The sequence below is a fragment of the Rosa chinensis genome, chromosome 3 (assembly GCF_002994745.2).
Source record: "Rosa chinensis cultivar Old Blush chromosome 3, RchiOBHm-V2, whole genome shotgun sequence".
Classification (NCBI taxonomy): domain Eukaryota; kingdom Viridiplantae; phylum Streptophyta; class Magnoliopsida; order Rosales; family Rosaceae; genus Rosa; species Rosa chinensis.
The window spans coordinates 49,611,099-49,623,211 of record NC_037090.1 but is presented as its reverse complement, the minus strand read 5'-3'; the positions used below and the strand labels follow the sequence as shown (position 1 = coordinate 49,623,211).

The following is a 12,113-nucleotide window of genomic DNA, read 5'->3' as shown; positions in this document are numbered from 1 at the left end:
AGACCAGGCAGAATAGACTGACCTGTCGTCATCTTCATCATCAGAATAGGCTATTTCGTAGCCTTTCATGTTTGCTACCTCTACTATTTGCTCATATTCTTCAAAGAGAGCTTTAGTAGATCTGTTACCCTTTTCTGGGCATTCATTGGCATAGTGCCCTTCAGCTTTACACAACCAACATCTGCAAGCTTTCTTGCTAGGTTGTTTATGCTGCTGAGTATTCTTCTTTTTCTTGAAGAATTTCTTTTTTGGATCTTCATCCTGTTGCTTCTTGTAATTGGAGCTCTTCTTGAATCTCCAATTCTTTCTCTGATTACTCTTTTTGAATTTTTTAGAGTAATATTTTTCCTTTTTCTTCTTTCTGTGGAATTTGGATTCATGACATCCCCAGTTTGTGGGCATATCCAGTATTCCGTAACAGAAATTTTCAACTCCTTTGAGTTGCTTTTTGGCCATCTTAGCTCTAAGATTGGCTTTGCATTGCTCCTTCAGTAGTTGCCGGATTCTGTCGGCAATTCCTCCAACTGAAAATCGTTCAATTGGTTTCTCAGCTATGCTTTCCCTCACAGCTGTTCTCCATGGTTCAGGGAGCTTTCTGTGCAACAGATTAACTAGATCAGTATTCTCTAGTTCACCAATTGTACAGTAATATTCCTGAAATTCATTCAGGTATTCTTCGAAATATCTCATGTCACAGATCTTGAGAGCATAGATATTCGACTTTGCCGTTTCTTTGGCTTTCTCACTCAGATTTGAGAGATCTCCACAGAATTGATCGTACAGGGGTACTGCAAAATCATACGGAGACTTTGAATTTTTTATCTCTTCAAGCCAGTCTCTTCCTCTGGTGGTTTCCTTGAAAGATAGGTAGTACTTTTTTGCTACTCCGGTGAGAGTAGTTTCATAGTACACCTGCAAATCTGGTGCTTCAAATTTTCCAAGGGTCAGTGCAGAAGCCATCATCAGGCTATCTACCCATTGGTCAATAGTTTTTCTTTTGTCTAGACTCTTGTCTAGATTCAGCCAGATGCCATAGTTCGTGATCGGAACTCTTGGCAGATTGTCCTCGGGGACGAATCTTTGAGAATTTCTTTCTCCTTTTTTACCCGTGGGGGCTTTCTGGACTGGGAGTTTTATTTCCCTTGTTTCTTTTTTTATGAAAGTTCTGGAGCTTCCTCCTTCTTCCATTTCTACATCTTGGTAAGGAAAGACTTTTCTTGTCTTTCTGCATTTGAATTCTTTCATTTCCTCGATTAGTTTTTCTAATCGTTCAGGACTTTCACAATTCTCAGCTTCTTTGTAAAGATCATAGAGCTTCTCAGCTCTGAGCATATGGACTGGTCTGCATAGATCAGCTTCCAGATCTTCTTCTGATATTGGTTCTTCAATAGTGGGTTTTGTACCACTGACACCGGCTTCTCTGGTGCTGTAGCTTCTTCTCAGAAGATTGCTGTTTATCCTGATGTTTTCAGGACAGACATCACTTTTCCTGTGATCTTCAAAGTTGAGGCTGATTTCTCCAGTGCGTCTACTCTCGTAGATCTTTGCTTTTGCTCTTTCCGGCAGCTTTTTTGGACCGGACAGTTTCCATTCAAGAGGAAAAGTTACTTCATTCCAAGCAACCTTGTGAATCTGCTGTGAATGGTTCTTCTGGTTGGTGAGGAATCCAGTAGTGAGACCAGGGATGTTGGAGATCCTTGTCTTTGGTTCCACTGTGGTGCTCATCAGTTTATAGTACACTCTGTATACTATTGCCAATTCTTGCATTTCTTCTTTCATTGAGATCCCGTCTGTCTTGACTCTCAGTCTGAGGCAGTGGGCTGCATCCTTCAAGCTGGTTGAAAAGTTGGGGAAGCAGTTGAAATATGCTACCTGGTTGCATAGTGATGCTTCTAGAGTCCCAAACAGACTAGCTTGGAAGTCTGTCAATCTGTTGTCTTGCAGGACACATAGGACTGAACAGTTGATGCCTTCTCTTGCCAATAGTTTTATGCCGACTTGGACTGCTCCAATGTGCATAAATTGGTATTGCTTTGCTTGTGCTCTGGCAACTTCAGCAGGAGTGATCATCAAGAGATCTGTTTCTCCTGTTGTTGAGGGGGTTGTGAATTCAAGTATTTTGAAATGATGGCTGTCCATCAGGTCAAATGTTCCCCGTCGGTAGATCTGTTTGAAATCTAGCTTTGGAATTGAGGAGTTTTTTACCTCATGCTCGATTTCATTGTATTCAAATTCTTCAGAATTTAGGAGTTGAACTCCTTTCTTTTTTCCAAAGATGCTTAACATCTTCATTTCTCTTTTTTCTGAATTCTCCGGATTTTCATACCGGATACTAGTATGACTAGTAGATGGTTCCAGAAAAATCATGTTAGGAACACGATTTGAGTCTGGTTTCTCTAATGGTTTGAACCCATTAGTCTTCTTTTTTACTGTAGGCAATTTCTTGTCCTTCAGTATAGATTCCAGCGTTTTTTGCTGTTCTTTGATTTTTCTACTGACACTTGTCAGTCTTTCTTCTTCCGTTTTTGGAAGTTCTTTGATATAATCCAGTTTGTTTTCCAATCTTTCCAATTGGTGGATTATAGCAGGTATTGTTTCTAGTGTCGACTGACATCTAGATATTTCTAGTAACATCTTCTGATATTTCTCATCAGAAGCTTTTAGTAGAGAATTTATTTTCTCTAGTAACAATTCGGACATTGTCCCCATTAAGGAGGGGTTCTCCTTTGAGCCTTTTACAAGCTCTGATACCAGTGAGGTGCGGATCTAACCAATGCTCAAATAATTCAGAGGTTTTTGTTCCTCTTCCAGAACATATAGGAGATTTTCTATCTCTTCTTCTATTTTATAGATTCTAGTCTGAAGTCTATAAATAATATCCCAGTAATTGGGAGATTCTCTATCAAGGCTGTCCCGATAGGTTTTTAATTTTCTCAGTTTTTCTCTCTCTTTCTGCAGTTCTTTAGTAGTATGTTTGCATATAGCAACAAGCTCAAGTCTGTCTACAATTGAAATTATGAATAGTAAATTGTACTGTTTACCTTTCGAATTAGAGGATGACTGTCAGCTTCATACATATATTCAAATGAAACAAACTCTGATGGGCCCACCACGTTTCTAAAATAACAAATATAAATTTATGAAAGAGACATATGCAGATGCAGACTCTAACAAACCAAAACAACAAAGGGGTACTAATGGTAGGGATTTTGAAAAGACGGGTAGGTAGGAAAGAAAGTGAGAAAAAGTTGTGTAAAAGGGAACAAAAATAATACACTGGGGTGTATGAGAAGTATTTTCCCAAATTTGGGGTGTATGAGCATTAACCCTATGTTAAATATATGAAAAAGAGGAGATGCGTATCGTTCAAATTAAAAAAAAAAAAAAAAAATGTAGAAACAGACCAACGTGGAGGACAGCAAGTGGGCTGGGCTCCAAATTGGTGGGATGTGAGGAGGACAAAGCTCTGAGAATAATTGAAGTAGAACGCATCAATCCTCTCACAAAACGACAGGAGCAAACTGCTGCCGGCGTCTCGGATAATCGGTGGCAATTCTTTTCTTGTAACTATTGGAAGAGTTGCTCATGTTCTTGTCATTTAATGTTTGTATATTTTAGTGGATGATAGAGTTTATACGTTTGTGTTATAGAATTTTGGTGAGAGACAGAGAAGATGGAGGTAGGCTTCCTGGGGCTTGGAATAATGGGAAAAGCCATAGCCATGAATCTTCTCCGCCATGGCTTCAAAGTTACTGTTTGGAACAGGACCCTCTCTAAGGTACCATCAACTCTTGTGCTCTGAATATTTGTTGACCGATGATAGTCAGCTGCCAAGCTCAAGTATCATCATGATAATTGAGAATCATTGAGCCATTTGTACTTATGTGTGTGTGCCAATAATAATACTGCATAAGAGTAAGCGATCGACTGTAGTCTCCATAACAATGTTTCTGGGATTTCAGTCCTAGTTTAGTGCTTCTGTCCGTTTTCTGTGTTTCTGGGTTTCTGTCCTCTAGTCTACCAAGTAAATCAAAAGTTTATCACATAATTCCTGGTATTATCTTAAGGTTGTCTCATATAAAACCAAGGCACCTATAGTGTCTATGTTGTATGCGCATACCCGTAGTCTTGTTGTTTTAAATGGTGAGTCCATACCTTTATCATGTAGAATGCACCCAGGCAATTGAGCAGGATGCTGAAAATTGTTCAAGTAAAGACCAATCAACCAATTCTCTGAGGGATTAAAATTTGTGAATTAATATGTAAGCTTTTCAAAATAGAGTAATTTAACACATAACTCATTGCAAAACCTGTAATCTAACTCCAATCTTAGTTGTCATTTATATTTCTGATCTTTTTGGTCCACTGAGAGCTCAATGTAGTTCTGTTTTCTTAACCAAAAACTCTACATGGTCAGTAGAGCTTGAGCTAGACTAACCTCTGTCACATATTCCAACAAACACTTCAATTGCAGTGCGATGAACTCGTGGAGCATGGTGCTTCTGTCGCAGAATCCCCCGCAGCAGTAGTTAAGAAGTGCAAGTTTACCTTTACAATGTTATCTGATCCTTCAGCTGCTCTTGCGGTTTGTATTTTTCACTTTGGTATTTTGACACTTCATTTACTTGATTTTACTTATCAAAATGCAAACTCCTTAGGTTGTTTTTGGAAAGGATGGCATTGTAGAGCATATTTCTGGTGGAAAAGGTTACATTGACATGTCTACAGTTGATGCTGGTACTTCTTCAAAGATTAGTGAGGTTTGAGTTACATACCAATCCTATTTCTCTTCCTCTGTTTCTTTTCTGCTACAAATATTGCATTCATCAGATTGTTTCAGATTTCAATTTATGGTATCTTAGTATTGGTTAGTATGTTCTTTATCCTGCCTATATTTGGCTAGTGGACAATGCCTAGCCAAAAAAATTTCTATCTTTCTCTCTCCAATCTTCACCTTTTTTTTGTCAATGTGTAAATTTTCTGAAAAATAATATATTACATATAAGTTACACATTATTGGGACAGAAGTCTAAAACAGATATCCATATTTTTTTTTATCTATGTTGTAAGAATGTTTAAAAATGCTTATGTGAGCTTGTAAAACAAAAGTATGTTAGATGTAGGTTCTTTATTGGCCCTATTACTGCCAAAAAAATAATAGATTTATACGTATTCTAGTAAAAAAAGCTAGACAAAATAAAATTTCACTTCACACTGTTGCCAGAGAACAGAACTAAGATGCTTTTATTTATGTCTTTAGTAGAATTTGTTAGCCAAAAAATCCATGTTGAGGTTTGAAGTTATATGAGGAAGTAGTGATCATTAGTCCCAGATAATTGTCTCAAATCACAAAATACCTATAAAAAATTGCTTGTCTACCATGCTAGAATTTTCATGAGAAATTAATCTTATAGTTAATTCACATGAAAAATGTTTCTTATCTGTAGTTGTTGACTGATGCAGGATTAGTTTGAATCAGCAGATATGTTTTGTATTTGATGATTTAGAGGTGTAGGAAGGTACATCTCTAAGAATTGTGCAAGGTCATGAAGTTGTTGGGGAATAAGAATTGGGCTACCAAGTTTTATAGGCAACAGTATTTATTAAATTTAAATGCATGAATGAAGTTAAACTTGACGAAGTAAATGTTATAAGATGACGAAAACCAAGAATTACTAGTTTGGTTTTGGCAAAGAATTGAAGAACAAGAATGCTATCTCTCAATTATATTTCTAGAGTTAAAAGAGAGTGTGATGCATTCTATAAGTTTCTTGACTAGTTTTCTTACCGAACTTGAGACTCTGACATTAGGGTAAGCAGTAGGATTAGAGTGTGAGCATGCCAGAAAGAAAGGTTAGAGTTGTTAACTCTTGCATTAGCTTTCATCTCTTGTAATAATTTCCCACTTATGGAATGTTATTTGCATATACTGAAATTGAAAAGAAACGCATTAAAGTACTTAATCAGTGGCATTTGAAGAAGGCAACACACTCTCTCAAGCAACTTCAAAAGAGTAATACTTTAGTAGTGTTCCGATGCAGTTTCCTTTGTATATACCTTCTTGAATCATGCTGTGGCTTGTTAACCGAATAACTTATTAGGAAAAGGTATGATCAGAGAAATATTTTTTACATATCAGTTGGGTTTCTACCAATGATGTACAGGTGATTACAAAAAAAGGTGGTTACTTCCTTGAAGCGCCTGTTTCAGGTAGCAAAAAGCCCGCAGAAGATGGTCAACTAGTTATACTTGCAGCTGGGGAGCAGGTAACTGTCATACAGATGGACAACTTGTAGTTTTTTTCGTTACATTACATGGTTTCAGCTCCATTTCATTATATAGGGAAACCCTTTATACTCCTAGCTACATGTAATTGGGCCGTAAGGCCTTTACCTCTTTTTTTTTTTTTTCCTTTTTATGGGAAAACTTGTTTGGCTTCAATTATGACAACACAGATTTGATGTTCTTGTAGAAACATTTGTTGACACACACACATGCACAAAGAAGGTTGCCGTTTTTGGGGGGTTTTATCATAAACTGTACCTGAAATGTGCTCAATCTAGCACTTTGGTGCCAACATAAAAAAATTTAACAATAGTACTCAAATGACCATTAACCGTTTAGGAAGCTGCAGGGAGCTACTTGTCTGAAGCTGGTGACCTGTGGCCGCTAATTGTTTCCTTTTTCTTTTGTTTCTTTCGAGTTGTGCTTCCTGAATGTGTGTATGCGTGTTAATTTATTTTATTTTTTATTATTTTTATTTTTATCAATAAAAGATTCTTTCTTGAGAAAAAAAAAAAAAACTGTGTTGCTGCTCAAAAAGTAAAGCATAGTTTTTCTTGGAATCCATAGAAGACTATGTTAAAGCTTTACTTAGAGTCCTGGAATGTATAAAGTTACTACTTACTACTTGTATTAGTTCAGGACTTGGGCTTTGTTTATTTGATTATAGCTAACACCCCCCACCTTCAAAATACAAAGTAAGCATGCAACTTGGGCTATGTGATTAAATTGACTCACAAGAAACACCTTAAAGTTTTGTAGGCTTCTTCAATTTAAAGAAAAGAAATTAAGGCACAAAAGAGAAAAAGGATGAAGTAATGTAAAAAAATAAAAATTATCTCCTGTAAGACTATCACAGCTCCTTTGCCTGTGGCCAGAGAGCTGCAGAATTTGGAGCATGGAGATTGTTTTTTAATGATTACTTCCATTTGATTCCTTTAAAGGATGAAGTAATGTAAAAAAATAAAAATTATCTCCTGTAAGACTATCACAGCTCCTTTGCCTGTGGCCAGAGAGCTGCAGAATTTGGAGCATTGAGATTGTTTTTTAATGATTACTTCCATTTGATTCCTTTTCATTAAGTGAGAAAGCTTTATAGACTGCATATAATTATATCATCTGTTCTGTGTTAAATCCAAATATTGATAACTATAGTTTAATTTGGGAATAGGCCTCCTTGTATGTTTAATTCTTGGTGTGAGTTACGGACTTGTTTATCTCTACATTGCTGCAGCATCTTACTCATTTATAAATGTAGGCATTGTATGAGGAAGTGCTTCCAGCTTTTAATGTCATTGGAAAGAAGTCTTTCTACCTGGGGCAGGTTGGAAATGGAGCTAAAATGAAACTTGTTGTGAATATGATAATGGGCAGGTAATGGTTCCTTTTTGCAAAGAAATGATGCATAATACGATGGAGAATCATTTTTGCAGCTCTCTTTGGTAGAAACATTATAGCAACTACATGGGGGAGCATATCTGCTAGTAGGGATATTTTATACGCTGATGTGTTAGCGTGTGGAAGCTCAAAAGCAGTATTCCCTGTTGCATTGAACTTTGTAGACTAGGAGCAAAGAGAGGAAGAGGAAGAAAGGAAGATAAAAAAGAAGTTTTAGAAAAATAGGTCTGTTGGTCTGGTATTTATCACCCTTCACCTGAACATTATATATGTACATATATTGATACCTTTTCAAGAATATATATGCCTGTTGGCCAACTTGGCATAGGTTGAGGGCTTTCGAGTTTTAATGTTTTATTTAAGTTGTAATAATCATGTGTGTTTGAAGTGTTCTGGAGGGTTAGGATTCAGTTTTACATCTCATGTGATCATATGCAGTCTGTAGTCATAGTGTTTTAACCAAATTGCATTTAACATGAGTTCTTTTCTTTGATGGATAAGCTCTGTCTTTGGCAATGTCAAGATGTTTATTTGTTTCCCCATTAAAAAGCCACTAATAGATTATTAATATAATTTGATATTGACCTAATGCATTAGTTTCTGATTTTTTTTCAAGAATGAAACTCTCATATAACACGGGCCAAAGACCACAATCCCCTGCAAGTTGTCATAATAACCCAACTTAACCCTTGTATTGTAATATGTACATTTGTATATATCAATATTCTTTGGTGAATATCAACATTATTGATCATAATCAGTGCAATGTCTGGTATTTATGATGGTGTTCTCTCCACTGCAGTATGATGAATGCATTCTCTGAGGGACTTGTTCTTGCTGGTAGAAGTGGACTGGATCCTTCAGTTCTTCTTGATGTTTTGGTGAGTAACAGTTGAAATTCCGTTTACCAGTATTGGATCCGTCATCTTAGCAGAGTTGAGTTTTATTCCTTCAGGTTTGCCCCTAGTGTTGATAAGTTAATTTCTGGCAGGATCTGGGTGGAATTGCAAATCCAATGTTTAGGTTGAAAGGACCCACTATGATTCAGGGCAGTCATTCACCTGCATTTCCTTTGAAACATCAGCAGAAGGACATGAGATTAGCTCTTTCCCTTGGGGATGAAACTGCTGTATCAATGCCAGTAGCTGCTGCAGCTAATGAGGTAATACACGCTCTTCATTCTTTTTGAGAATAGCTTCTTGAACTACTCACAATTTTACTTCTCAACCTCATTTCTTTGTGGCCCTTGTGTTCATACCTAGTGAAAAAAAAGTGTCTCCAGTCACTTGTAATTTAAATATCCTGAGAGGCTGAGACTGATCTTTAAATTCTGACCGCAACTGTAAAAAATTGAAAACATATACAACATAGAGTTGTCACATGTCATCTCACATTCTAGCCGATGTAAAATTGAAAACATACAACATAGAGTTGACACATGTCATCTCACGTTCTAGCCGATGTGATTTTCTCGGAGCCTATAGGATAGTGTGTTAGTTCTGTGTTATATGTTGTTTAAATTCAGATCATACACATGATTTCTCAGTCCAATTTTTATTTTGGTGAACAAAGAAAGTTAAGATCCAAAATTTCTGACGGAGAAAATGTGTAGTATATACCAGCTTAGTAGTTAGCAGCCTACCCATTTTTCTTTGAAGCTATTGCTTTGTGCAGAAGTGAGATTTTGTGAGGGTCATATCACTACAATGTAGGGGAGCTTCTCCGTTTTGGACTGTTCAAACTAATGTCAATAGTAAATGAACACCACACGAACACAGATTTGATATCGAGGTTCAGCTAATTTAGCCTACGTACTCCCTGTCTCTGATCAAAGTATATCTCTATTTCAATTCATTTTACCTCGAACTTTACACTCAAAATCTTTTATGTCCATGAATTTCTAATTTAATCACATGTGTGCATGTACTCTCTATCTTGATCACTCATAACCAAATTAGATACAATCCATCAATTTCTTCATGAATTGTTGCGTGGTAATTAGTTTTGGCTTTATATCACTCAAGAAACACACTATTTACTCCAAGGCTAAAATTAGCCCGATTGGACTGGTCAAGTAAGCAATTCATGAAAAAAGTTAACGAATTATTTGATTAATCACTATGATTGATCAAATTGAAAAGTATAAGGGTATGCATGATCAAAGACATAAACGATTTTAGGTGTAAAGTCCAAGGAGATAAAATGAATTCAACACTATCTATTTCAAATGCATAAATGCCAAAACACACTAGTGGCTACGCTATTGTGGTATTACGTTGAAACTATCTCATTTTATTTGTTTCTTTTGGCTTTGTTTGGACATGAGAACTAAAAATCCTATATGCCATATTTTTAGGCATTCAAGAAGGCTAGAAGCATGGGGCTTGGGGAGCTTGACTTCTCAGCTGTGTATGAGACCGTGAAGGCTCTTGAACCTCCATCTCAAATCAGCTAGGCGCACTCGCTGTCTTCTCTTTAATGCGTGGTTTTATAAGCAATGCACCCTATACTGTTCTTTTGTTTCATAACTATTCGAATTCCCTCCTCATAGGCCTTTGTTTGTTACATATTTAAATTAGATGCAAATAATACCACTGCAGCTACCCACACCCCTGTTCACTTTAACCTTTTCTTTATCGCTGTCACAGCTCCTAATCGTGGGTGCCTCTGCCTTAGAAGTTTGACATTAGGCCAACTGTTTTTTTAAATATATATATATATTTTTTTTTTAATCACACAACTCATACTCGTTGACCAAAAAAAGAACCAAGACACAACTGCTACGGGAGACAAATTCTGAATCTCTCCCTTACAAATGTTTGTAAGACACATACCACCGTACCAGATTAATTACTGAAAAAATAAAAACAAAGTTTTGTCAGGGTCGGTATACAAAAGGACCCTAGGGAGTTGGGACATTAGAAATGCCCAAGAATCAAGCGAGAAATCCGAGCTGAAAAGTGAGCCGTCACTGTTTACCAATCGAAGTTCTTGATCAACCAGTCTAAATTCTGATTTCTTAACTTTGTATTTTTTTAGTTTTTGATTTCTTCTTTCTATGAATTTTTGTTGGTTTTCAATTAAAACCATGTATAACTAATTTCTTAATTGTCAGGGGTCGCTGTAAAGCCCCATTTTTGAACTTTACGTCTCAGCTGTATTGAATGTAAGCCATTCATGATTGTAAACATGTTATGATTCATTCAATGAATGAGAATTTTTTTTCCTTGAATTCAATAATGGAAGCTTTTCATGTATGCTTTGGCGGTCAGTTTGCATAATTAGGGTTCAAGTGTCAGAACATGCGTTCCTTGTTAGGATAAATTTCAATTTAGTATCCTATGGTTTGGGGTTAACATCATGTCAGTCCCTGCTCTTTCAATTTGATCAACAACACCCCTGTGCTTTCAATTTCAATCAGCAGTGCCCAAATTTTACTGTTCCGTTCAATTTGAACATTAACTTTGAATGGATTGACAAAGTAAAATTTGGACGGAACAGTAAAATTTGGGCACGGCTGATTGAATTTGAAAGCACAGGGGTGTTGCTGATCAAATTGAAAGAGCATGGACTGACATGATGTTACCCCCAAACCACAGGGTACTAAACTAAAATTAATCCTCCTTGTTAAATACGGTATTTCCTGTATTATAGATTAGAAATTGTTATAAAAAAATTTCATATAAGTGTCATTTTGAAACTTTAATTACCCATAAAATCACTTAAGTTTTCTTGTACACATAGGACCACTTCTATCTTCAAACTTTTTAGTCTATGACAATTGTACCCTTCCACAATTTCTAACCTCTCAATTTATAATAGGGAAAATGGTCCGTACGGTACTCAACATTTGTCTCCTTATAACTTTTGGTAACTGAACTTAAAAAACTATCAATACTGTACCTGAAGTTCTCTGCCCGACTGAAGATTGGTACATATGGCCGGTAGCTCCGTTACGACATCTGCCAGCTGACAATTTTGAATTTAAAATTACCAATTTACCCTTATTATTATTTTTTTTTTTTTTTTTGCTTAGGCCCCCCCCCCCCCCCCCCCCCGGTGTTCTCCTTTCTCCCTCTTTCCATATCAAAGATCCATATACAAAGTTTCCAAGTTCTATAACACAGGTTATTTCAGAACCCATGTTATTGTGTTCATGGGCTGGTACCGATAGAAACCAATTAAAAAAAGATGCTTCACTTCTTGTAATCTCCCATGTTCATATTTCACAAATATGTCAATTAACCTTCGGCATCCTTCCCACCATAGCCTCTCTGCTATGTTTCATCACCGTAGTAAAAGCCCGGTCCGGTAAGCGACTGATGGTGTCAAGCTTCAAGGATATTGAATTATGACCGTCTTCTCATTTGTGCAGATACGTATATCAAACTCAACCCAATTCGGATTGAACTCGACATATTTTGGATACAATC

General features: G+C 36.6%; 1 protein-coding gene across 3 annotated transcripts; it reads left to right on the top strand.

Moving 5' to 3' along the window:
* Positions 1–3,390: 3,390 nt before the first annotated feature.
* LOC112193088 (glyoxylate/succinic semialdehyde reductase 1) lies at positions 3,391–10,305 on the top strand. 3 transcript variants are annotated; one of them, XM_024333117.2, is made up of 9 exons: positions 3,391–3,546; positions 3,651–3,778; positions 4,475–4,585; positions 4,659–4,760; positions 6,165–6,266; positions 7,541–7,656; positions 8,483–8,561; positions 8,672–8,842; positions 10,037–10,305. In XM_024333117.2, the coding sequence occupies exons 2-9, from the start codon at positions 3,674–3,676 to the stop codon at positions 10,133–10,135; spliced, it is 885 nt and encodes a 294-aa protein (XP_024188885.1). In that variant the 5' UTR covers positions 3,391–3,546; positions 3,651–3,673; the 3' UTR covers positions 10,136–10,305. The 3 variants fall into 3 exon arrangements, with proteins under 3 accessions (XP_024188885.1, XP_024188887.1, XP_024188886.1); XM_024333119.2 differs by having other exon boundaries at positions 3,412–3,563; XM_024333118.2 differs by lacking the exon at positions 3,391–3,546 and having other exon boundaries at positions 3,578–3,778.
* The last annotated feature ends 1,808 nt before the right edge of the window (positions 10,306–12,113 follow it).

Coding starts and splice junctions, on each gene's coding strand:
- LOC112193088 (XM_024333117.2), top strand. CDS start 3,674: ATGGAGGTAGGCTTCCTGGGGCTTGGAATAATGGGAAAAGCCATAGCC. Junction 6,267..7,540: donor TACTTGCAGCTGGGGAGCAG/GTAACTGTCATA, acceptor TTATAAATGTAG/GCATTGTATGAGGAAGTGCT. Junction 7,657..8,482: donor GTGAATATGATAATGGGCAG/GTAATGGTTCCT, acceptor TCTCCACTGCAG/TATGATGAATGCATTCTCTG.